Source organism: Cygnus atratus, chromosome 2 (assembly GCF_013377495.2).
Source record: "Cygnus atratus isolate AKBS03 ecotype Queensland, Australia chromosome 2, CAtr_DNAZoo_HiC_assembly, whole genome shotgun sequence".
Classification (NCBI taxonomy): domain Eukaryota; kingdom Metazoa; phylum Chordata; class Aves; order Anseriformes; family Anatidae; genus Cygnus; species Cygnus atratus.
Window position 1 is genome coordinate 139,060,076 of NC_066363.1, and position 26,787 is coordinate 139,086,862.

Here is a 26,787-nt window from a genome sequence, read left to right on the forward strand (position 1 = left end):
TTTGAACTCACGCAGGGTGATGGGGACAGGGTTCTCCTGCAGCAGGGCAGGTTAGGGAGAAATAGCTGAGCGACATTTCCACTGACGGGAAGAATCTGTGCAAAATTTGCCTGTGATGCTTGTAACAGCTGAGAGCACTAAGTATTGCACGCTGTTCGTGTCTGTGCTCGGGCCTCTCCTGCTTTCTCACTTTCCCCCACACACCTCGGCTCAGGATTTTAATTAATTTCACAGGAATAAATCATCAGTTGGCTTTCTGTGATCATTTGAGACAAAAGTGTGCGCCTGAAGATTTTTATTATGTGCAATTAGCCACTCATGATCGTTTTAGTACAACTGATTAACAATGCTAATTTATTTTTATTTTATTTTAATAGGCTTTGCATATCAAACCTGGCAAAGCAAATGGTAACGAGAAATTAAGTCTAAGGATTTTTCTTTCTCTCTTAATTATTGTACATGCTAGCTAGTGTTCAACAAAAAATTATTCACACTCGGCTACTTTTTCATGACTTCTAATTAGTACTTAGTTAATCATCATCTGCGAAGCAGACTTATTTTACTCAGTTTATTTTAAATTAAGGCTACTGGGGATTAGCATCTACAAGGTCACTTGACAAAACGCCAGCCTCGCCTGTCAGGCAAAGGTCGTCCTGCCGAGCCCACGGGCTCCCAAGGCTGTCCACCGCCCGCACGGACACCTCGCCAGCGGGATCACAGAGCAGCCTTCAGCTAATGACAGATTAATGCCAATTTAGTCAGCGTAATGCCTCCTGTCACCAAAGCCTTTCCGTCGCAGCAGCGCTTGTACAGTTACCAAGAAATCCCACGCCTGCACCCCAGCTTTGAATGCAGCGACTCTGGCCAAAGGATGGAGGTTTTGCAGCGGCAAATTTCAGAAGTCCTGCATCTAGGCGAAAAGATAAACATTCAACATTTCTCTTGGAGCTGATCTTTTTTTCTTTTTTTTTGTCGTTTTAATTTTTATATATATAAATATACCATAAAGCGTACCATTTCCTTGTTTCAGTACAGACTTTTGAGCTTTACTAAAATAAAGGAAATATAAATGCTACAATTTTATGCTTAAAACAAGTTTTGATGACGGCCTTCCCCTTGGAGCAGGCCCAGAAATTGCGTTAGCTACGTGGAGAGAGACAAAAACACCCCCAAAACTTCATACTGCACAAGAGCATTCAAAATAGCTGGTTTGCCTCAGTTTTAGCTGCTTACAGGTGTACATCATTTCCTTGGCTCAATGCCCACTCTCCTTAGTAGAAACTATTTTATTACTAACCTGAAAACTTCACATTCAACATGTATCTCCCTTAAATTCATTGTCAATACCCAGTTTTTCAATATCCACGTCTGCTTTTGCTGACCCCAAATGGCAAGAGGTATCGTCAGTTGTGGATTTTGGGATCAGGACTGCAAATTGCTGGATTTTCAGATAAAGCCATGTGAAACCAACCACTGTAAACCAAGTAAAAACTGTTGTTTTTTTTTCTTTTCTTTTCTTGAAAATGTTCACAGCATTGAAACAACGAGGCACAGGAGCAGGGGTGCGGATGGTGCAGCCCTCACCGGTTGCGGACGATCGTCATCCTGTCTTTGAGCTTCACTGGTGCCTCCTGGACAGGAGAGGAGGTCCCAGGCGGGTCCTGCCCCATCACAACCCTTTTGCTTCAATCTCTGCTACACTTTCAGGTCCTCTGGGTGAACACTCAGCTACTAAAGCAGCAACCTAAGACCTATCAGTATGTCTTGCTGCCAAGGGTTTTGTTGTTGGTTTTCTCTTTCTCAATGCGTACTTTCCAAAACAGACACGTTAAAACGAAAAAACAAAATCTTTAAAACAATGATAACACCACAATATCTGTTTAAAACAGTACTGCCCGTGCTCTGGACAAATTGTTAAGAGCAATTCAGCATTCTTATAATTAATCCACAACAAAAGAAGCTATAAGATGCCACAAATGAAGGCATAATTGGCCATACAGAGGCAACACTACCATGAATGTTGTTTGGCAAGGGAAAAAAAAAAAAAAAAGCAGATATATAATTCATCCAAAGACTGGGTTCAGAATTGCCCGGCACTGCTGGGATCGCACTGCAGGAGTCGGACTATTGACGGGTCGCTCTTGGCGCCTCGGATGAACTCTTCCAGAGAGAGCTTTCCTAGAAAAGAGACACGTTGGCTTAGCACGGTGGGTCTGCACGCCTGCTGAGCCTGAGGAGAAGCATAGTGGAAGGATGCTGGCAGGGGGCAAGGAAAATCCCTGGGGGTGCAAAGGCAGACTGAGGGGCCCTTCCTTGGGATGCTGGTTTGGAGAAAGAATAGCTGGAGGATGGTGGCCACAGAGCAGCACTTTCTGTGGGTGCCAGCAACACCCTGCTCCTGTGGGAAGGCAGGGGGTTTCATCTCCCCCAGCAACACATGGTTCCTGGTGCCTTTCCTTAAAGAAAAGGAAAAGACATGGTGTCCCAAAATCCTCCTACAGGGAGGTAGGGGTGAGCTAACGCCAAACGTACAAGGCCTGGTTACAGCTGAGGTGAGACTGAGTCACCCTGGATAGACCTCCTTTCGAAGAAGAGGCCACAGACACATAGATTTTTCCCATGGTTCAACAATTTCTTGAGGTTTTATGGAGATAAGAGTTATTTTGGCATAAGTTTGTGGTGGTTTTACTAGTTTGCATGCAACAACACCCCTTCCAGGTGGGAGCAGACAACGCAGGCACGGGTTTTTAAAAACCTAAAATCCAGGCAAATCCATACCCTGCTCCTCAGTGGAAAATATTGGGCGTTTACTAAGAGATAACCATCTCCCAGTGTGAAGTTAATGAACTGACAGGAAAAGAAATGTAATTTGAGAAGAAAACAAAAGACCTGGCTGTGGGTTCCTGAGCAGTGTTTCTGAGCATTGCACCCCTCTGAGCCCTGCAGGGTGTCTGCAGGGTGGTGAGGAGGGACCATGGGCACCACGGCTTTGCCCAGGTGGCTGGAGGAGGAGTGGTGAGTCCGAGGGGACACCCAGCACCTGGAGGGAGCCTACCGTCTCGGTTGGTGTCCATCTGACGGAAGATCTTCTCTGTCCTCTTCTCTGGTGTTGACTCATCTTCCGGCATCTTCATTACAGAAGAAACCATCTTATAGATTGCCTGTGTGATATGACAGGAGTAAAGAGCTGGTAAGAAACACGTTAGTGTAGGGGTATGGTTATCTCCTGGTGACCAAAATAGGCAGAAAATCTCCCGGGAGCATTGTCTGGGATTTGCTCTGCAGACGCTGAAGGGAGTAGGTGGCACCAGTACATGCAGCTGCCCTCTTCAGTGGGACACTCGTTTAGAAAATAACGTGTTTCCTTATTTAGTCACAGCTGAACACAATCTGGGCTTGTACTGAGGTTACATTTTCCATTATGAAAACAGTCTTTGGATGAATTTATCACTTGAACTGCACTTAGGCACCAGCAGCTCCCGGGACGTGGGGAGCAGAAGGACCACTGAGGTCTCATCCCGTGCCACAACTCACCTCGGACCTTCAGCCACCCAGGCTCCATCCTCACCTCTCCTGTCCTTCACCCCACCTTTTGTGCACCCATCTGCCTTCTCCCTGCTCGGTTGGCATCCTGCCCGTGGAGGGCAGTGACTCATCCCTGCCTTTGCCAAGTCTCACAGGCTTGACCAACAACGAGGTGGCCTTCTCCTTGTGTGCCTCCACAGCTAAAAAAGCACCATTCATAATTTGTTCCACAGGGAGCAGATGTCCTGGTCCCACACAGCACTGGTGCCACTCATCATTACTCTTTGCACAGACAAATCCATTAGTCCTGCACGATTCCAGCTGCCCCTAAGAGAGAGGTAACTTTAATTTTAAAACACGAAAAGTGAGGATCTCTTCTTCGCTTCTTCTTGCTCTGGAGGCTGGGTCCTCCTGCAGAACCCAGATGGCTCACTGTGGCTCCCCTTCCACACTTTCCACCCATGAAAGCACTCTGCCTGGCACACTGCAGTCTTCTGGCCCAGGGACAGCCCCAGGACCATGACAGCTTTGGTTCACCAGCTGGAGGACGCTGCTGAGCAGCACGAACACTTTACATGCAGCCCAGGGAGCACACATTGCCTCAGCCATCTCACTGCCTTCTCCTCTGTCAGCAGAACCAGCTCACCTTTCAGACTGCCTGGCGTTTAAATAACATCAAGCATTACACCCCGAGAAAGGCATTTGTCTGTTTAATTAAATATTTATCACTTATGCTCAGCACAGCCAAACATCTGCTCCCTCGGTTTTGTCACCAAGGCTGAGGCCACAGATTTCCTGGTCTGCCCTCTGCTGAGTCTGTAATGCTGGTGGTAGGCTGTAGTGGGAGAACATTTCGGCATGGACAATGGTTGGCTGAATGGGAACATGGTGGGTACCCTTTTAATCACCATCATCACAGGTTGTGCTGTGGGGATGCCCAAAGGCTCCCAAGAGATTTAGGGTGCCAGAGTATGAACCTCAGTAGATGCTGTCCACACAATCTTGATCATCTGATGGCCAGGAGGACAGAAGAAGGGATGAACTTGCAAGCAAATGAACAGTGGGAGTAGGCGAAGAGAAAAAGAGCAGATGGCGGGCAGTGAGAAGTTGCACCCGCCTCATCCTGACCAGCATGCAAGGCTCACGGGGATCCGAGCAGAGATGAGGCTCATAAACCTGCCACTGTGTAAGCATCTTAAGCTGTCTGGCTTTTGTCTGGGGGAGGAAGAGAGGTGGAGGGGTCATTCCCTCTCTCAGGGGGAGAGGATGGCAGAGTCTGTACTGAAAGTGTGGGAGGAATGCCCCGGCCCAGCACAGCCGTGTTTACTGTGATCAAAGCAACCATAGTAAGAATATGCAGATTTTAAGGACAAAAAAAAAAAAAAAAAAGCACTTCAAGATGACTTCATCCTACAGGGTCCTTTTCACAGAGGCATGTGAAGCGAATAACAGATGAGATATTCTAGGAAAGCCAGATGGGAATAACATAGTAAGCGTTCCTTTCATGCTGAAAATGGTTACTCTGGACAAATTCTTCTGCCCTTACTCAGAAGCTCAGTGGGAAGTTTTCCCAAAGTGAAAAACAGCTAAAACTGATTCAGGATCTTGAGATTTGCCCCGTACTAATTCAGTGCAGCTACACAGGGCTCTTTATTGTGGGTTTGAAAGGGTGAGCTCTCGAAGGAAGCTGGTTCCTTGCAGTAGTCCCATGGAGCTGGGCTATGCTCACCTTGGGCTGCGTAACCTGGGACCGAAGGGCTGTGGGGGCTCTGCTCCACATGGAGTAAAGGCCTTGGCCTCACCGTGCTGGGGTGGAAAGCCACTGGGGGCACTAAGCAGGAGGAGGTTTGGACCTCCTCCAACCTGAAAAAAATTGCTTTCCTCTCAGTCTGACAGGGATTTTTGATGCTGCCTTTACGGAGAGCCGTATCAGCTTCTGCTTCTTCCCATACCAGCTTCTGTTTCCTCCCGGCTTACAGATAAGCTAGCCCAGCAAGTGAAATGGATGTCCTCTTGTTCCTATTAAACCAAAAGTGTTATTCTCATCTCTCTGCTAAGTGCTCTTAAGGTGCCTTATGATTCCACGGTGTGAAAAATTGTGCCCCTAGAACAAGTTTTCCATCTTTTTTTTGAAGTCTTGTTTCAAGAGACTCTTGCCAAGTATGTCCCATTTCATCCAGGGGAGCAAACACAAACTTTCTAGCCAGCTATTTTTGAGTGGTCTGGACTATTTAGATTATGGGTAAACATCTGAGAGATGTGAAAAGCATTTCTAGAGCAGGAGGACCTGCGGTGAGGTCTGGCAGGAGGGCAGGCTATGAAACCCCTTCTCACAGTATTTGCAGATGTGCTATGCACAGTAGTAGGATCACAGTGGCTTCAAGAAGCTGTTCTGGACCATTTGTAGTGCCACTGGTGGCACTAAGCAAGGAAATTAAAGTAGCCATCAGCATAACAGGGAAAGTGGCTGCAGAGAAATGGCTGTAAAAGCACAAAGAAAAGCAGACTGAGAAAGAAGAGAAGCATGGCTTGCTTCTCTTCCCCATTATTTCAGGTGCAGTAAACTCCGGGCACCCTGGAACTGTAATGGGGGCAGCATTTTTTTTCAGTGAAACTGTGACTTTGAGACTGATTGCCTTTCTTTTAGCATTCATTTTGATGTATTGTCTCATGCAAGAATCCAGATGAAAACAGTAAATCCTGCTATATTAATATGCAAATGTATGCTAGATAAGGGACTTGTAATAGGTTCCTCTGAGACATGTATCAGAGATATTAGTTCTGTTTTTCACTATCAGTGGCTTAGGGTACCGAGGAAGACATCTGATACAGAATCCTGTCTTTCCATATTAAAAAATAGTCATCTTTTGTAAATGAAAGTGATAGTTGCTAGCTGCTTTCTCATAAGTCTGATCACCATGTATCAAAAGGTGTCTTGATAAAGCACGAAAAGGTGCTCCTTTACTTGTTTCATACATCAGCTGAACGTGCTTCCAGAGACAGTGCAGCAAATCCTACACAACAGGGAGGAGTAGGGGCTGGCCTGTGCAATACAAGATCATCAGCATGGCCATGAAAACTGGAAGAAGAGATCAGGGTGAGATCTACAAATCAACTGCCTCATGAAAGGGGCAGCTTTCCTGACTGTTCACGGTACAGAAATGTCTGGTGAGAGACTGGCCCACAGGAGGCTCTGAGCACCACGACAGTGGGACGACATGCTGGTCAGCTTGCAGGGTAGTATATGCTCCTCCTATGACACTTGCATATCCATTTGACTTTCCTCTTTCTCCAACAAAGAATGTGATTTCAGAAACATGAAACAAAGCAATCGTTTCCATCAAGTATGGCTTAGGGTTGGGTGTACAGATGGACAAAACATCACCCTGCACTAACTCTTCTGCTGCAGCTTTGTTTCGTGATGGCAGCATGGTTGTGAAAGACAAAGCTACGATTTGGTACCAACGTGATGACGAAGGAGGCTGAGCAGCATTTCAGCCTCTAAACATGCTGGTGAGCAGATCTGCGGGAACTGGGAAAAGCTGCCAGTTCTGCTGGCCATAGCTTGGATCACTACAGAGACCCCAGCCATTGATGTTCTCATTAAATTTGACACAAACACATTTGTGGGCTTGTCCTTTGTATTTGTAAGACTTCTGATCTTGGGGGTTTATGTTGCAGTTGAGCACTCAGGCCTTCCCGAAATACTTGTCAGCAGCAAGGGGTCCTGCAGTCTTTGAGGCGCCTTCTCCTGAGGAACAGACACTTGCTTGGGCTGGGCTCCCCTGTCTTTGCTTTGTGCTTTGTTGGTTCTTTGGGGATTCTTTGTGTTTTATGGTTGTTTCTTTGGTTTGTCTTTTTTTTATTTTTCTTCATAAGGAGAAATACAGCCAGAAAAACAATAACTGGCAGCCTGTTTACCCTGCCCGGGGGAGTGGAAGATTTGTAAGGAACAGAGCATCTTCTAATGCAAATATTCCACGGAGTCTGTCATGACACTCAGACAGGGAGGTGTCTGCAGCTCAGCGCAGTCCTGCTTCTTAACCCAGATACATGAATGCAAAATAAAACGTGAAAGACAGTGCAACAACCCTACATTTGCAGCTGAGGCATGTATCTGCTCTTACCAAAAAGCAGCGTGAGTGCTCGTGTTTGTTACTGTTTGGAGGACACAGAAGTGCCCTTATAAAAAGACAAGGGCACCACGCATTAAACCGATTCCGTACACGCAGCTTGCCATCATGGACTGTAATTAGTGTGCATTCCTTTCGTTTCATTTCCAGCACAAATATAAATCTGAATAATACAGTACATAGCTAGCATGGCAAAATTTTCCATGAAATAAAAATCTTGATAACAGGATTTTTTTTTTTTCTTCTATGGTGCTGCTTTACACAGACTCAAGCTGTGTAAATACCCTACCGTACCAAAAATATTTTAAAGCTTTCAGTAGAGTGATGTGCCTCGAGGGTGAAAACATGTTAGAGGAAGACAAAATGAGGTGGGACTCCTACTAACAGCACAAGGAAATGCATCCAAAGAGGCTGCGAAGGGAATCATCATCTATCCAGATAAGGTTTATCTATACTGGCAAGTTAATATGAAGATAGCTAGTATGGCATTAAGTATGCAGACCTTGCTGGAATTAGGCAGACAGATATGTTTTAAAATATGTGAGCTGGCTTTTAATAATAACGTGGTTTCAAAGTAAATTTCTTGTAGAGGGAGCCTGCCTTCCTTAAAAGTAAAAACCTGGTTAATCTAAGGTACTTGGTTCAACTGTAATTAATTGTAATTAGTTGACAGTGATTTCGCAGAGGACAGAACCACATTGATCATCATACTAGCTGCTGTGCTCCAGCCCAGCAGAGCTCCTGAAGGAGAGCTTCCCATGCAGCAGGTTGCTCAGAAAAACACTACACTGGATATCAAATGCAGTAGTATGAACTGTGACAAAACCTTTGCCAAATGAAACAAAATTTCACATTAAAGCACTAGACAGAGAACCTAGAACATAACCCCCCAGATGCTGCCAGATGTTCTCATTGTGGCATCTCTCTGTAATGAGGGAGGCGAAGGGGTGCCTCTGAGCAGCACGTACCTGCACGATTTCCAGCATCTCTGACTTGCTGATGTAGCCGTTCCCATCAAGGTCGTACATGCTGAATGCCCACTTCAACTTCTGCTCCAGTTTACCTCTCGACGTTACGCTCAAGGCTATGATGAATTCTCTGAAATCTATTGTTCCGTCTCCATTGGCGTCAAAAGTGCGGAATACATGTTCCGCAAACTTAGAAGCGTCCCCATAAGGGAAAAAGTTCCCATATATTTTTTTAAACTCCTCCATAGATAAGTGTCCACTTGGACAGTCTCTCAAGAAGCCTTTGTACCACTCCTGGATCTCGTGTTCTGTAAAGTCTGTACTTTCTAGCAAATCTTGCATGACTTCAGGGCGTAGCTTGCTGTTTTGCTTTCCCATATTGGTGTCAAAATATTACCTGCAGAGGAAAACCAGCTTCATTTAAATTATAGTAATTAAAAGTGATTGTAAATATTAATAACAATTAGTTTGGAGGCTGTAGAAGGACAGTGTGCTGGAGTTTTCTGATGATAGTTCACACTTGGGAATCAACCAAAACTTTGGGACGTGTACCCTACTACAAGAAAAATCTGAAAAAACTAACAAGCCTAATCTAATGTTATTTACATTACCTTTTCACAGTCTGGAGAACTGTAATTATGTCGAATTTATCCTACTTTCCTTTTTAAATCACACTGTAAGCAATGGCTGTTGCAAGCAGTAGGCTAACTGGCAGCTGTATGCTGCGGCACAGCCTCCAGCCGGGGCACCCAGATAACTCAGGGACCTCACCCAAAGGACCTACCATTTTTTATACCCTGGTTGAAACCAGGCTGCTGCAGAAGATTACTTTTGCTTGGTCCTGCTTCAGAATGGGATCAGAGTGCATCTGCAATGTGTATTGAAACCAGGAACTCCACTTCTAGACACATCTTTACAGCCAGAGTGAAACAGAGCAACCCATAAATTGCCTCTTCTGTTTGGCAGGGACCAATTCTCATTTCAGTTCAAATGCAGATAAAATCTGGAAAGATTTTATCAATGGTGGATTCCCCCACCCCAAACTAATTTTTTTTTTTTTTTAATTCTCCTTGTAGCTATAAATTGGAGCTATAACTGAGTAATAGTGATCTGGGTGGTCATGGTTTTTTGAAAAAAAAATACCCAGACAACAAAACTGGAAATTCATTTCACTTAACAGTTAAGAAATATTCTTGGATGCAGCTTTTATCTCCACTGTTTCAGTTAAATCACCCTAGTTCTATTTTATTTAAGGCAAGTTGCTACATATCACATTGTGCAGCAGATTTACTAACGATTGATGCCCTTTGGGTTTTAAGTATAGGGGTGTGAGTGCATTGGCTCCAAAAGCCAGCATCATCAGTTTTACTGGAAGCTTAGCATTGTACCTGAATTGTGGGAAGCTACGCTTTATCGACAGAAACCTGCCTGAGAATTTATCATAGGAATGACAGTCACCATTGAAATCTGATGTATGGACAACTTAAGCAGAACTGCAAAATAATTTATACAAGACTCCCACGCTGTTGTCAGAACAGAGTCTTCGAGTTGCAGAGAAGGATTTATGAACGATGTCTAGTGTGGCAAATGAACATCCAGTAAAATGTTCTTTCTAGATCAAGGTAATACTTTAAATAGAGAAAAAAAGAAAGAAATTGAGGGAGAAATTGAGGCTCCCCCTGACTGATGTTAATTGTTTCCTGTGGTGAGAAGCTGAACTTCTCACAAGGTGAATTTGACCCCCCCCAGGAATAAAAAGACTGACTTCTTATTCTCCCGTGTTCTTGAAGCACAACAAACCAAAAGCTGTATTTCTTGAAGGTAAAATGGGGGGATCCATCCTAGATCTGGCCGTTCCTCACAGGATCCATGGCTGGCTGGTAGCTAGATGTCTAGACTGAACTGCTGCCCTGATGGAGAAGAGGCTCCCCTGCCCATGGGGAGGTTGACAGGGGTGAGAGGCCTGCCTGCTGGGAGCTTCTCCATCTCCTGGCCATTTCAGGGCCCTGGACAACTACCTTAATTGAGGTGATGTCTTTTCCCCCCATAGCGTCTCTAAAACACTTGGAAAGTGGACGATGCCACCTCAAAGGTATTTTTTTCTGTTGCCTTTCCTCCTGACGAAAGCCTGCTGTGCGGTTTTTAAATCATCCAAGCTCTTAATACCCTGAAAATGGCAAAAATGTCCCTGTTTTATAGGCCCTTTCCAACAGCTGCTGAGGCAGCTGAGGGTTGCGTTGCCTTCAGCTGGCATTGGATGGGATCTACAATAAACAACCCGGGGGTGAGCTGAGCAAATGGACCACATTAGAAAGGTTTAGGCTAAGAGGAACGGCAGGAGCAGGCTCTGCCAGCAGGACACAGAAGCACCTGGGCAAGTGAAGTGTCAAGGCTTGGTTTCAAGCGGCACCAGTTTAACAAAAAGCAAGGAGAACAATCCCCAAAGCTTTTAGCAGCTCCCCACGCCCACGGCCTGCCACTGCTCCATAGCCCTGGGGCCGCACACTTTTCAGAGGGTGAGAGGAGGAAGGGAAGGTCTCTGAATCACGCGCAAGCCAGCTGCAGTAGGAGGGAGCTGGCATTAGCAATATAATCCCTCGCCGCTTTTTAATACCTCAAACATTGGCAAATGCAAAACTCAGCCTGTGCACTTCCAGTCCAGAGTCTTATGAAAAACAAAATCATGGGGTAGCGTTAAGTCTCTGGCCTTCGTGAGGCAGACAAAGGTGATGTGCTTCAATCCAAAAACTGGTGCGTTTATAGCTGCGCATGGCTGCAGGTGCAACATATTTTTATAAAAATAAAGAATAACAGAACACAGTGCCTTTTGTTGGTAACAGCAAAACATCACAATGAGAAAAATCTGTTTTCCAGGCACAAGGGGAGAACCAATCATACGTGGCTCGCAGAAAGGGGATGAAATTCATAGCCACCGTGATTCCAGGCAACACAGTCAAAAGCTGTGGTATTATTCCTGAGTACACTTGTGCTGAATATGTATCATGGTCTTTGCCCTCCAAATTGTTCATTATTAATAGCTGGTGTTCTATGAACAGTAACGATGGGATTTATTGTGCCCATTCTATCAACAACAGATCAAAATGCTTTTGCAGTCCAAGTACAGAAAATCCTTGAGGACACTTGAAGATCCTTATAATCACTTCATACGTTGCTGCCTGCCTCTTCAGGACAGATTGGATTATGGACAGAGTACAGTGAGCTAAGAGACTTTCAGTTAGCAATGGCAGCAATAAATACAAAGGATGAAATAAAACTGGATCTTATCTTAGGCCTTTTTTCCACAGTTTATGACCTCTTGTAGACCTTTCAGAATTATAATAAATTGTTAGACATTATAATAGAGCAAGTAAGTAGTGAATGGCAACCACAATTGCAAAGTAAAACATTGACATTCAGAAAAATAACTGCTGGAGGTATACAAAACAAAGGCAAATTATTTTTTAATGATTATGTTTAATTACATTTCTGCACCAGTTTCTTCCTGTAATACAATGGTGCTGGACATAATGTACATGAATGACTTCTTGCGTGGGTCAACATGACATACAAAAATATTAATGTCTTATTTCTGAGGAAAATATTGTTTGGTAAAAGAAGGTGTTTTTGATGCCTTTATGGCTTGAAGAGTCCATACCATTTCAGCCAACAGAAGATAGAAGATTGTAAAGGGAAGTGTCACTGCTGTGTGGTTGCCGTGGGAAGAATCTGTTTGCTGGTTATTGTAGGAAATGTCATAGGGGATGCTCCATAAATCAAATGTTTAGAGCTAGATCTAATCAGGCCTAAGTGTGGAATTTTGCAGATGGGACTGAAGGCAGAGCTTGCTGGCAGACAGCACGCCGTGGCAATCCTAAGAGAATAAATAAATGAAACAGTGACCGGCTCCTGCTGGGCTGCCTTTCCCTGGGGCGCAGACAGGACATCAGTGTTGCTCCAGCCTTCTCCTCAGGCAGAGAGACCTGGTGGATAGGAAGGCAACGAACCCTTCTTCTGCCCCATGTCCCCAGCCAGCAGTTTGCTGCCGCTCATGTGCAGTTATCACCTTGATCTGAAACCTCACGATAAAGCGACCATATTGCCTGCCCCTCAGGAGCTGGGGACCTGCCTGCTGACACTGCGGCAGCTCAGGGCATGCAGCTAATCCATCACCACATGAGTACAATGGAAGCATCTGAACATATTTCTTTAAAATAAATCTTTTTTTTTTTTTCCTGTCTGTAACATAAGCAACTGCTAGCAACACATTTCTAACAACGGCTGTTGTTAGGCCGGTGTGGGATGCACAAAGGATATTGTATATTCAAATGCTTACAAGATCTGTTGCCCTTTTACCTTGACACCCAAAGAAAGACATTCTTTCCTTTTTTTTTTTTTTTTTTTCCTCCAGTTCCTGGAGGATCTGCTGAGAAAAAGTATAATGAACAAAGGGCACTTTGCCCAGGGAGAGGTGTTGCTCTGAAAACAGGAAATTTATAATGTTGGGCAGTTTAAAGCTAGCAAAGTTGAAAGCACCTGAAAGATGTGAAGAACCAGTGTAGACACAAGTCTTGCCCAATATATTTCCAGTGGGGACAGCAAGACAAATCACACCATAGACTTGGCTATAAAGACCATCCCTGTCAAAATGAAGGCAGACCACTACCGTCCTGCTCGACCAGCAGCATGGCTCTGCAATGTTACAGAAAGCAGGGACGAACCAACTCATTGTTTGTCTTCAGAAACTGCCACTTCTTGGTTTATTATACACACAGTCTGATCTGTTTCCAAGAAAAAATCCACTTATGGGACGATGCTGTCTTTACGTTTCTAACACCTAATTTGAGAACTTCCTTGAGAATAGCGGTGGTGGTATTTCAGTCTCTGCCAGGCAGCCAAAGCAGCTCCTGCCAGCAGCTGGAACGAGCTGAGAGCTGAGTGGGATACAAGCATCACTCTGCAACAGCTTTCATGTCCTACCCACTGACAGTCATCTCCTGCCACTGCATGCCAGCCTCCACAGCACAGCGTGTGGGGATCCAAAAGCTCATTTCTCTGGCCTTCTCCTTCTGCAGCTCCAGAGACACCCCTGGTTGCTCCTTGTCAGTGCCTTTACGTGCAGGGAAGGAGTGCCTGGTTACAGGAGTCAGGGCCCTTGAGAGCACTTTCTGGTACACAAGCTAGGTTTCCTTCTTAAGGTCAGTTATTTCTTTAGGCTGTAATGCTGCTAACTGCTTGTACAAACTGCAGTGAGACAGTTCAAAGCAGCAGCTACCTAAAATGACACTTTTTCTCCCTATCTCTGTGTGTACTGCTTCCCATGGCCGGAATGCTGATTTGTCATGGGCTGATAACCCATGCAGGCCCAACAGCAGGTGGGCAACGCACAGCTTGTCATCTCGGGTTGTCCAGGGAAGGTGGCGTGTCCTTGTCATCTTGTAGCTCTCAGGTTGTCCAGGGAAGGTGGCATGTCCAGTGACCTCTGTTGGCCCCAGGCCTAGGAGGCTGTGGACATTCACTGAGCTCCTTGGAGCTCCTGATGCTCACAACCTCAGAACTGCCTCTCACGGGGCTCTTTGCTTTTTTTTTTTTTTTTTTGCTTTCTTTTTTCTTCTGCTTTCCCCACTCGTGGGATGTCGTGCTTTGGGTCAGAGCTGTGACAGACCGGGCAGAACAACTTCTCCCATTGCTCAGCTTCCTGCCGTGATGCACAAGCACGGCCTTGTCAGGAGATTTTTCTTCCCAGCTCTACAGAAACCTGCAGGCTCTTGGAAGCAGCCACCTTGCTTCCTTCTGGCCATTTCTAGTTCTTTTTCAGAGGTTCATTTGAGTAACCAGCGTGGTGGTGCTTGCCAGGGAAGGCTTTTATTTAATTTTTTTAAAGCAGCAACTCAGAACATATTTTTGAAAGGAAACCAAACATTAAAAAATCACATAGGGACTTAGAAAAACACATGCAGAGTAAAATTTTCAGCCTTGCCACTCTCAATTTGTCTGATTTTATTGGCGAATGGCAAAAAAAATGGATAAAATTCACAAGCAAGATTCATTTAAAAAATCTGACATTCTCTTATGAATATTCAGAAGGAAGAGCAGTAAACAGCTTTGCAGTGCAGTGTAACAAGTGCACAATGCCTGAAATATACTCTACAGAGTAAAACTTTGTGCTCCTTCAGCCCCCTCAGAGGGGATCCTTCCCTTGCAGAAGGTGCCCCTAATTTCCCCTTCGACTTATTCCTTGCTTTCCTGCTACAGCTCTCAGGAGAAACCAAGGATAAGAAATAAAAGCAAAACCTTTATAGCTCCGTGCTTGAAACAGGGTGGGCTGCCCAAGGAGGAGCAGCTGCACAGGGTTCATGCATTTCAAACTTGGAGGCGCTTAGGGGTATTGAACATCAAAAGCCCAGGCTCCTATCCCTGCAGATTTACGCTGGCAGAGAAATGCTACAGCTGCTCCATGTTGTCTCCTGTTTCTCTTTATCATAATTCCTTTGTGCATTTTAGCAATGAGAGCTGGAGTAGGAGTGGAGGAGAGAAAAAGGAGCAGAAAGGCACTGCCCTGTCAATAAATGCTCATGCATTACTACCAAGGTCTTCAGCATCAGTGGTAGATGCTAGCTAACAGCTCATCACGGTACTCTCAGCAATGCCCATGGGTTAGGCTGGAATTGTTTTGTGACCAGCAAGCAATCCTGTGGACCTGATCATTCACTAGATTGATGCCCTCATGCCTCCTTAGACTGCAGCAGCTTCAGCCTGCTGAGACTCAGGAGAAGGTCTCTGCTTCCAGACTGTTTCCTGCAAGGCTGAGTGTGTGCTACAGGAAAATAAGACTAGGCATGAGTATTTCTGGTATTGGAGTCGGGGGAAAAGACCACGTTTTGCAGATTTGCACAGAGTAGCATATTGTGCATTAATTATTCTTGCAGTCAGTCACTCTTTCCGTTTAAAGCCCTGCATTCAGGACTTCACAGAGCTCGCCTGTGAAACCATGCTAATTGAAACTTGGTGTACATCTACCTCATGGGCCCTGTCTGCTCCATCTCTGCCCACCAGATTTTAGTTGCTTGGGGACATTAATCAGGTCTGCTCTTCAGCTACTGTCAGTCAGCAACTTGCTGCTGCACAGCGAGCATGGTCATAGCACACAGGATGGGGTCACTCCCCTTAGCACAAAATCTCCACCACCTCAAAAGCAGCTCAATGAGAGCTCTTTAGGAAAGTTTTCTACTTAATTAAGGTATAGTCTCTGTCTTCACACAGGTGTAGGCAGGCAGTGAAGGCTGCGAGAAAAGGGACTACAGGAACTACACGTAAAGCAATCAATCTTCCCAAACCCTACAGTGGCCCTCCAAGGTCTAAATAGTGGGCTTGGGCACTACGCTTCCCTGTGAACATGGTAGGAGTCTGACCCTCCAGACTTGCTCAGTGCCTCGGCTTTGTCCAGAATACTTTGGAAAGTGAGGAGGGACCCATCACTCTATGAGCAGTGTGAAAAATTATGCAGTAAGTGCTAGTTAGTCATCCCCTCGGGCCGCCCAGCAAAGGCTTCACCCACCCAGAACAGCTTGAAAGTAATGTTTTCTCTGCTTAGTGAGAAATAAGGAGATAAGATAGCAGAAAGCAGGCAAAAGGGGAAGAACTCACACACATTTTAAGCCCTCTTTCCAAGCTCCCAAAGGGTCTCGCCATTTCATCTCTTCCTCACTCTTTAAGAGCTCACTACAACAAAAATCATGACAATATGCACATGCTTTTTTGGTTCATAATTACTATTTTATAGAGAGTTGAGGAACAACAGTTTACCATAGGTCTTCTAAAACAACAACCCCAAAACATTTTTTTTTTCATTAATCCTAGGTAGAACCATCTAAGGTCTTTAAAATGACTAATTCTTAGTCTTGGCAGACTTGATATGACTTTTGTGAATTAGATATACATTTTTATATATTTGATTTCTCAAACTCTACAGAAATAGCATTTTTATAGAAGTATGTCTACCTTTGCCTAATATTTTAAGATAAAGGACAGCAGAGACTTTGCTAATGCAGTACATGAGGACATCCATTCTTACGAGGATGCTTTTCCAGATTTTGCTGCATTCAACTGTCTCGCTAAGCACAGCATTTATAAACACTGGTGTTGAGCTAGCCACAGGGGAGCTGGCAAAATCTCTCAGCCTATTCCAGCTGGGGGTGACTTTATCTAGCAGCATTTGTTCAAAAGGAGACCCTATAGCAAGATCCAAATGGCGGACGTTTTCTACAGTGATTTTTGTCTTCTATTATGAGACCAGCTCAGGAGCATGAAGTTTCTTTGTTTAACAATCCCTTTCAGGACCATGTTTTCTAAAATGCTTGAGGTCACATTGTTCAACAGCTCAGCGCCCACAATTTAATTCAGGCTTCTCAAAAGAAATACATCTTCCATTTGGGCACCTGCATAATAGGCAACTTCTCAAATTCTCCGGGATTTTCTCCCAGAAAATCACACTATTTATTTTGGTACCTAATAAGGGCCTGAGTGCTTTAGAAAAGCCAACCTTCCTACATGTCTGCCTCACCGTAATTTGTCTTTGTCCTGATACTCACAGCTCGAGCTATGTCAAACGCAGTTTATTCTCCTCTCTTCTGAAGTGCTTCTCTCCATTGTGTAAGGCACTCATGGGTAGTAACATAATCCTCCCCAATGCACCCAAGCAGACCAGTCATCAAATTCATCTAGCAGCAACTTTATCGGGTTTCTAATCTGTCCTACATCTCGTTCAGTCCCTTTATGTAACCATGTATGCAATACCTTGGTGGAAGGTAGTGGAAACTAAAGCAGAAAGCTACTGTTGCACAAAGTAACGTGAGAAGCTGATGTGAATTCATGATCTTGATTTTTTTTTTATATCTTTGTAAATAAATAGCATGTGACTCCCAAAGAGTGACATTTGTGCTTACTCTACCCTTAAAAAAATTGTTAACAGATGGTCTTCTATCCCACAGCAGAGACTTGGTGTTGACAGATAAAATGAAAGCATGATATTGAAAAAAACTGAGCCATTAACTGGCAAACTAGATATTCATAAAGATGTTCCTATGATGGGTAAAGGAATGATGGTGGAGGTTTCTACCTGGAAAGCAACCATGAGTTTTTGTTCTATATTGAAGAAATTTAGTGGAACTTTCTCAGGGAAAGTCAGCAACAGGAGAATGGGAGTGGGAGGTTTTGGCAGCCAGGACCAGAATCTTGTTAGGAGATGGAAACAAGATGCTCCAAGTTAATGTTGAAGTTTACAAGTTCATGGATATGAATGTCCATGCCAGGCATGACTTGTCCAGCACCTAGCACTGTCAAGTGTTCCTGAACTCAACACTTAAGTAAGAGATGACATTTATAACTAAAGGAATTTTGTAGGAATTGTAATAATTTTTTAGAACAGTTTTCAAATAAGATTTTTAAACTGCAGATAAAGCATTAATTTTTTTCATTGTGCATGTCATTTCTAAGAATTTTTACATCCTTGTATTCACAAGATGAGCCTCTGAGCAGCACTGGGGGAACATTTTCTTCAATAGAACCCATTTCCATCGAATAATGCAGCTTAGTTGAAATCAAAATGTTTTGTGGAAATGTGTCACATTCAGAAAAATAAATTCTGGAAAAATGTCAGAATTAATCATTTCATTTATCAACTTTACTATTTCCTTTTAACAAAGCATAAAGTTTCAATGTGACTTTATCTTATTATTAATTTTTTTACACTCATTTTAGATGTTAATTTTAGTATTACAATGGTTTTGACATTATTGAGAAAACAATTTATTACCAGTGCAACGAAATAACTCAGTGTTTCCGAATCATTTTTAACTTCCATCCCACCGGGAAATTTTGATGTTTTGTTCCGATTTGTAGTGAAAATAAATATAAATGTCAAAGTTTCCTGTGGAATGGGAATTTCAGATTCTAACCAGCTCTAATCAACAACAAAGCCATCTGCTTTGTATTAATGACTTAGGGCAGTATGTAGCTCTGCAGAACAGGGTGATATTCTGCTGCTCAGCATAGCTCGTGGAAGTCAATGACATATGGTGAGTTTCTAGCTCCTGGTTGTCTAGGGGAGTTTGAGGCTAGCCACTTTTATTCTCCATTCTGCATTGCCAAATTCAAGGAATTCATCATTCAAACCCAAGATTTTCCTGTGAACGTATGAGAAAATATCTTCCCAGTGACATATGGCACAGCCTACAGCCCCTGCATCTGAAGGGATCTTGTTTAAACAGCTAGAATGTTTTCCAAACTGCAGTACAGCAAGCTACCTTCATTTTGCAATGGTTTTTAATTGATAATTTCAATAAAATATTTGCTCTGTGATCATTTCCTATTTTTTGAACATTGCTAGGAAGTTTTGTAACTTCATTCAGATGAGTCATAATTTGAATTCTGTTTGAGAAGTCATATTGACATGATGGACTTCAGCACCAACAAAATAAAATAAAATTTTTATTCTTGTTTAAGACAATGTCTGTTATTTTTCCCAAAAGCTCTTCTCTGTTTTCCTAGATATATTCTTCATTCTGCAGATAAGGTATAGAAAAACAAAACAAAACAAAAAAAAGACAACCACACAATGCTAGTCCAGCAACCCAACCTACTTGCTAAGTTCAGCCACGACCCCAATTCATGAATTTTGCTATGTCCTCTGAAAAGTTTCCTGTCAACAAGAATGCAACTAGCTTTGCTGATGATTGTGTCTCCTTTTTTTCCCCTAATAATATGATGAGAACTCAAGACACTCACCAGGGGGATGTGGGCTCTACTCAACCTGACCAGAATTAAAACCCCACCAGGAGTGGAAGCACGGGGTATGTCCTTCACGGCCTTCTCAGCATAAAGAAAACTGCCTGAGGTGTGAAGCCTCTGCTGCTCTTGCTGTCCATTTTTAGAGAAGCTCGCTGTCCATTTTTAGAAGATAGTTAACATACCCTGTATTGTCCTTGAGAGAGGAGGACACTTCACTTAGATGTACTCGTTTGTCCTCTTCAGGCACCTCATTCATTACACGAGCAGTGGAAAGAGGGATGAGATGAAGTTAGGTGGAGCTGGGCTCCTGGTGGCGTGTCTTTTTGGTACCTGCTTCTCCCCACTCTACAGGGAAGTGTTGGGTGACGTGGGAAGGCTGGATCACGGGCATACAACTGGAGCTTAACAGGGAGACAGGGTTTTCTCTGGCACCTCCAAGTATCATTTGTGCACTAACTTTTTGGGAAACTTGTCTTGGGCATGATATATAAGGGTGCTAGAAGAAGACTTTGATTTGTGTTCATTTTGAAAGTCAGAATGACATCCAGTCCTGATGGTATGCTGTGAAAAACACAGACCTGTGTCATACCTGACTGCTGTTTTGTGCAGAACAGTGTGATGCCTGATTTTAGAAATTACTCAACAGGAATGAATTTGGGAGCTTGAACAACATGGTGAAGGTTGGTAAGCAAACTCCCTTAAGAGGCATAGGAAAACGTTTTACAAATTAAGCACAAAAATAATTTGCTGCACTTCTGTCTCTCTCTCTCTCACAAATATATGGGCACATGCTTGTATAACCTGAATCTTCTTACTATTACTTTTTGGTTCTCCATATTAAGTTTAGGTAGTGGCTGCTCATATAAACAATGTTGTTTTATGAAGAAAACCTTGTAATGACATCCATTATATGGTCACAGTACAGAAAATAATCATTTCCCTGTAGTAAAACAAAAATAATTTTGTTTGCAAGAAGTCAAGAAAAAATATTTATATGTTCATAGCCTTGCACAAACTGCAGTGAAGAACATTGTATAAAAACTAGAACTGGATCTAGACTGAAAAATCTGAATTATTTGTTTGAATGCTTTCTGCTATCACTAACAATAATTTTTCATAAATTCAACTAAGATGAACTCCTCTGCAAATTAATGGGTTAACAGCATTTCTGCCTTCATTATTAATATCCTCTGAGGAAGTAAACAAAGTTCATCAGATAACTGTTTTCAAACAAATGAACCATTTTTTTCTCATGTGAACAACAATTTACATTATTATTGAAAAGTAGAAGTGACAAAATGAGAGAACTTCTTTCTGAAGTTTAACTCCAGGAAAACCAGATTTTATCCAACGTGAAATAAACTGTCACTTCCTAGTGACTGTAAGTAAATAAAAATTCTGTTCCTATTACATTTTCAGGCCTGTTTGTTTTTGCTTCTCTGATGTTCTCAAGACGTCAACTGCTCTGAGATTTCATTTTGCAATTCTCCGTTCTTGTAAGTGACTTTCAGCACCTCTACCCATTTTTCACTTCCTAAGAGTTCTGTTTATTGTGTTACCGTATAAAGCTCTGTTCTTTCTTTGAGATTTAATTTTTCTTTTTCCCTTATCTCTTACTTTTCTCTGATATTTCTTAGCTTCTTAGTATAAAACCCATTATTCTTACATTTTCTATTATCTTTGTAAATGTCCATGTCATATCATTTCTTTTCACTTTTTCTCTATTATTTCCTATGTTTTTCTATTCCCACTATGAATATTTCTGGGTATTAGTGATTCCCACAACATGCAGTGTTTAGAAACAGTATCCTAAAAATGAAGTATGTTGTGACCAAAGCAGGAGGGTTTGGAAAGCTTGGAAGGAGGTTATCTATAGCACAACCTCTGTGTGTCTCTCTCTAATGAAATTATCCAAAAGAAGTAGGTAGGGAAGTCCTATTTTGTCTCCAATTCCCTGAAAACTATTACCACTTCATCTACCATAATTCCATCTTGCTGCTTTTGTCTTAATGGTAGAGTACCAGTACTGCTGTCACTAGGAGCATTTTCTGAATTCTTTACAGTGTCATCACAAACATTTCATTAGAAATTCACATATTGGTGATCTGATTTCTTTTCCTGGGAAACAATAACTTTCAGACACTGAAAGAAGTGGTAGCAAGAGTGAGAGACACTAATTCTAATATTTTTTTTTTTGCCTGTAGCTAATGGAAGATTTATTAGTCACATGATGGTCAATAATTCAGAACCATTCAGAGATGTATGCATTTATGCTATCATAATCTCACCAACAGAGATCTCAATCTCTGGCCCTATTGATTCCAGATTATTTTCTTGCTGTGTGCCCCAAACAGTCTTCTTTCTACAGTAACCTTGACTCCTGGCATCCTCAGTATCATGCCCTATAAAAATAAAGGCCTCTTACTGGAAACATCTCCCCCTCGCTGTTTGCTACATATAGCTTTTAAAATATCCTTAGAATATCTTTAGCTGACAATTCTCTCTTACACATCATCTTCACCAATAATTTCTGTCCCAACCCCACTCCCTGAACTCTCCATATTTCCACTCATTTCAGACATCTAACATTTCCTAATTATCTCTTCTGCTACCAGTGTTATGAAAATCCTTGAAGCTCCACTGCTCAGAAACAGCACAAATGCTGAAGAATCAGTCCACTGTTTGTAAAGTGCCATATAAAATCACCATACAAATTACTTATTCAATAATTAAAGCACATCCTGTTCCACCAAACATGTCTCATATCTTAATGTTCTAATGACTTCACTGGAAAGTCACTTAAATCAGTGAGCAAGGCAGGGATCCTCCTGTGAATTGCCAAAGGAATCCTCCCAGAAAGATTAAGAAATTGATAGCTATGCAAATATATATAGAACTTCTGATTCTCTACTTGCTTTTCTTTATTAAATGAAGGATGTTCCCTGTGAGACTTACAGCTTTTTAATGAACGATCTAGGGAAATGAGACATTCATGAAGAAATAGTATATATTTCATGCAAGGTGCTCTAAAATCTGTCACTTTGTTAAATTTAAATAGGGATGTTTTCACATTAGTCTCCACAGAATGATAAAACAGTCACTTATCAACAGTTTACCACCCAGCACTTGGTAAGATTCATTTGATCTCAATCTAAATGAAAGATGTAACTACCATCATATCAGGAACACAGTTCAAACCCACACATTGTTCATTCATTTGTGATCAGATGGGAACTGGTTTCTGTGAGCTCATAATGAATGATTTGTGAAACCTTTTATCACCATAGCTTGTCATTCCTCTGATTTTTAAAAGGTTGGCAGTAAAGTTGGCTTTGGAGTTGGTTTCCAAGCACAAAAAATAAAAAAAAAATAAAAAAAAAGGGGTGGAGAAGGGGGAGAAAAGAAAACCCCCACACGACAACTTTGGAAAAAAGCCAGAATTTTCTTGGAAGTTTCCTTGATGAGGGAGTAGGAGTAAGATAGAGCAATATCCTTGATTTTGGCAGCAAACCTTTCTTCTGGCAACTTCATTAAACAGCTATCACCACTTCATGACTTATCAGCAAAGAGTTGGCATTTCTGAGTGTGACTGATGGTCCTCCCTCTGCTAACAAAATTAGAAACATCAATAATTCTTAGATTAATTGCTCAGAAAATTTCCAAGAGGCAAACATTTCCTTATTTTTAGACCCTTGTTTTCTGCTGTAGTCAAAGCAGTAGAGGCCAAAGTTCAACTACATGCATTTCACTTAAAGGACGGGATCCCTTTACTCTGAGATTTATATGTGCACAGAAACTTGTGCATCAATGGGTGGAGGGCGTCCCATGGTGATCCCCCTATTCCCAGTCCCTGACTAAATTCCAACTTATCTTACATAGTCCTGGAAGCAGTCTTCTTGCTCACATATCTAAATCTCCTTCCAAAGAAGCATGGGGCATGGGTATGTCAGGGCCTCCGACGAGGACTACCAGGGACAAGGAGTATGAGTAGTTGGAAGAGGATCTGTGCCCCCTGATGCTGGCTCAGCCATAATGAAGTTTAGCATGTGGGTACGGAGTGGTAAAAAGCCTATATTGGCCAAGAGGTGAGGACTCATGCTGGCAGTGACCTGCTCTGATGGAGTACTGGCACAACAGTTGTAGCCACCTCAAGCACAAAGCTAAAAGCTGGGGAGCTGCTGTGAAATAATGCAAGTCTCCATGCTTCTCCCCTATTGTTCATGCAGGGAAAAAAAAAGGTCTTTCCAAACAAGTTTCATGTACTCTTCTATGGTCACTGCTTAGACTTGCATTTGGAAATCCAACAGTAGGTCTGATTTCTGGCTGGAAGCCTGTTCGACACTCCTGGAAGTAATCATCACATTTGGAGATGGGTAATAGTAAAGGGGTTAACCTCAGTGGAACAGCAATAAGCAGGCAGCATCTGAAAAGCAGCAGATTAGCAAAAGTATGGTACACTGCAGAAGACCACAAGCTGTGTCACACCTGAGGGCATGGTCTGAATTAGACACTTCAGGCTTAAAGATTTTACATAGGCCTTGTCCTAAGGATCAGGACAGCAAGGCCAGAATTAGACTGGATATTTTACAAAAGAACATTTTCCCAATCACAATTATATGTCTCTGTACTTCTCAGTTGCCCACGTGAATTTGTTCTGACTTGCAGTCCTTATGTAGTCTCATCCTGGGGAGGGACTTTTTGTCAGGGAGTGGAGTGATAGGACAAGGGGAAATGCCTTTAAATTAAAAGAGGGGAGGTTTAGATTAGATATAAGGAAGAGATTCTTTACAATGAGGGTGTGAGGCACTGGCACAGGTTGCCCAGAGAAGCTGTGAATGCCCCATCCCTGGAGGTGCTCAAGGCCAGATTAGATGAGGTTTTGAGGAACCAGATCTAATGGGAGGTGTCTCTGCCTGTGGCTGGGGGGTTGGAAAGAAAAGGTCCCTTCCAACCCAAAGCTTTCTATGATTCTATGATCTTCTTCATTTTAGTGGAGGCAGATGATACGCCAGAAGATAGGCACAATATATGGGGACAGATGTGTGTGGAACCCACGGATTTTTGAAGATTTTGGGGGTTCTGGCAAGGCCTGATTTCACTTAATTATTTCTTGGCACAAGTGACTTCAGCTGATGAGCTGGGCAAGGCTGGAGAAGATTGGCGACCAAGTGGGAGACTGCAGGGAATATATATTTCAAGGTGTGACCTCATTCCACCACAGAGTATACTTATTTAATGATTTCTCCATATATATTCCAACCTATAACACTTGCAAGCACACATGAAAGGTGTGTTCTGCTTTTTTACTGGTACATAAATTAATCTAATAAAAACATTATCTCCCTTACAAATCTCTTATACTCTTAGACCTTCAGGGTTAGGGCAGATATTTCCATGCACACTTATGTTCACTTGCCTAACTCTTGACTGGTTACAGTAAGGTATAGCAGGAAGAAATGACGAAGGCAACTCCTGAAGAGGTCTAAATACAGACATCCCACAGCTAAGCAGATGCTCAGTTTTGCCAACATATTATCAACTAAAAGGTTCAAGTTACAACCCTATGCACATGTGCAGGGCAGTTTTTTCCTTTTAACCCAAGGCAGAAGGCCAGCAAGGCTGGGCTGCCTGAGCCAAGTGTGTAAAAATGACTTGAGGACATAACTCCAAATGCTCTCTGCACAAGGCAGCACATGAAGCCTTACACTGAGCAGAGTATGGGCGGTCCAGCTCCCGTTGGAATCACTGGCATGGACATCTGGTATTTTGCAGATTTCATCTAGAAGCCAGTTTTATTATTTGTTAAATAAATATCAGCATTTTTAAGCACAGGTTTAAATTGGGTCCAAATAAAAAAAGGATGCTCAGGAAAGATTAGGTAACTCAGGGTTATTATTACATTATTTATTCTTCAGAATATGAGTGAGAAACTTAAAGAAAGTAGTCTCTGTATACAGTAGCTGAACTGGAGAAAAGATGAAAGAAGCTACATTTTGGAGAAAAAAATCCTACGTTCAATAGGGTTCGATATCACATCCTAGTAAGGATGATTCCGACTTTCATTTCTGAGCCATTCTCTACATAATATGATGAATTAACAACATGCTAATGATCAATGAGATGAAAGAATAATTATTTAATTTTGTATAACCTTACTGTATTATGTATATACACACTACGTACAAAACACACTGGTTTTTTTCCAATACTGTTGCCAAACTTCACACCCAAATTTAAGCAAAGCAAATAAGTGATGTAAAAAGGGTCAAAAATTTTATCACTGAACTCAACAATATGTTGTTTCCTAAAACAATGCAACAGATTAACTAAAACAAAAAGAATTATTCTGTTGATTTTTCTTCTGCAGAAGTCTGTCTCAATGGATTACCACTCTTTTCTCCATTGAATGGCTGCTTGGGAAATCACTTTTTCATCTAGGAGTTCTGCATCTCTTATGTTTTCCAAAACCACTCATTTACAAAGCTAGCTGATAACAAAAGCAAAGTTAATTAATGTCAGACTGAAAAGCATCTAGCATATCTTATTCACAGCAGAAAATCAGGTTCCTTGATGAGATCATCTTCCAGAAACACACTGAGACCCTACTTAAAGGTGCACGGTAATCACCACAGAACAAGAATGTTTGGATGTACCTTCTTTCCGGGAACGATACACAGGTTGAATTGTCTGAAATAGGAAGCTCCCCAGATATTTCTGGATGCTCACAGACCCATACTTGAGTAAATGGGTAAAGCTGAACTTACGGGATAGTAATGTGCATAAGTCCTTTCGTACACTCACACATATACATGCTCAAGCTATTTCAGGAGGAGAGCCATGGTGCCATGCAGGTGAGGTTCCATTGCTTTGCAAACAAAGGCTCTCGCTGTGTTTGAGGAAGCGCTGAATAAAAGGCTCAGGGATGCACACCTTTTGAATCAAGTAAATTCCTCCTCTCCAAAGTGATCTTATTCACAAAGAGATCTCACCCTAGAATTTCTGCAACAATTTTCCAAGGCATTTCTTAACAGAAATGAAGAATAAAGGAAAGCCAGATCTCACTGTATTAATATATGTGCTCTGATTATGTAAAAATAGATGCAAGCTAAAAGATATGAGAAGTGAAAGCACAGATCACACAAATTTTAACTTTTCCAGTTGTTTGACTTTGAAAATGCACCATTATATTTTAATATAATATACATATATGTATAAATATATACAGTATATATAAATATGTCTGTGTATAACAGTTTGTATAACATTGCATTCAATAATATAGAAAGCTGGATGCTCTGCCAGAAGAGGACAAAACAAGGGACTTCCTGTTAGGGTCTTTGTTTGCTGGATACGTTAGAACAAGCCAGAGAAGGGAG

At 42.4% G+C, this 26,787-nt stretch overlaps 1 protein-coding gene across 2 annotated transcripts in view; it reads right to left on the reverse strand.

The window, feature by feature from the left end:
- Nucleotides 1-570: 570 nt before the first annotated feature.
- NCALD (neurocalcin delta) overlaps nucleotides 571-26,787 on the reverse strand; it is a 124,156-nt gene continuing 97,939 nt past the window's right edge. For both annotated transcript variants that reach the window (XM_050709099.1, XM_035546407.2), the window contains exons 2-4: nucleotides 8,627-9,023; nucleotides 3,056-3,161; nucleotides 571-2,178 (exon numbers count right to left, since the gene is read on the reverse strand). In XM_050709099.1, the coding sequence (XP_050565056.1) occupies nucleotides 2,081-2,178; nucleotides 3,056-3,161; nucleotides 8,627-9,004 (582 nt within the window). In that variant the 5' untranslated portion in view covers nucleotides 9,005-9,023 and the 3' untranslated portion in view covers nucleotides 571-2,080. The remainder of the gene's footprint in view (nucleotides 2,179-3,055; nucleotides 3,162-8,626; nucleotides 9,024-26,787) is intronic.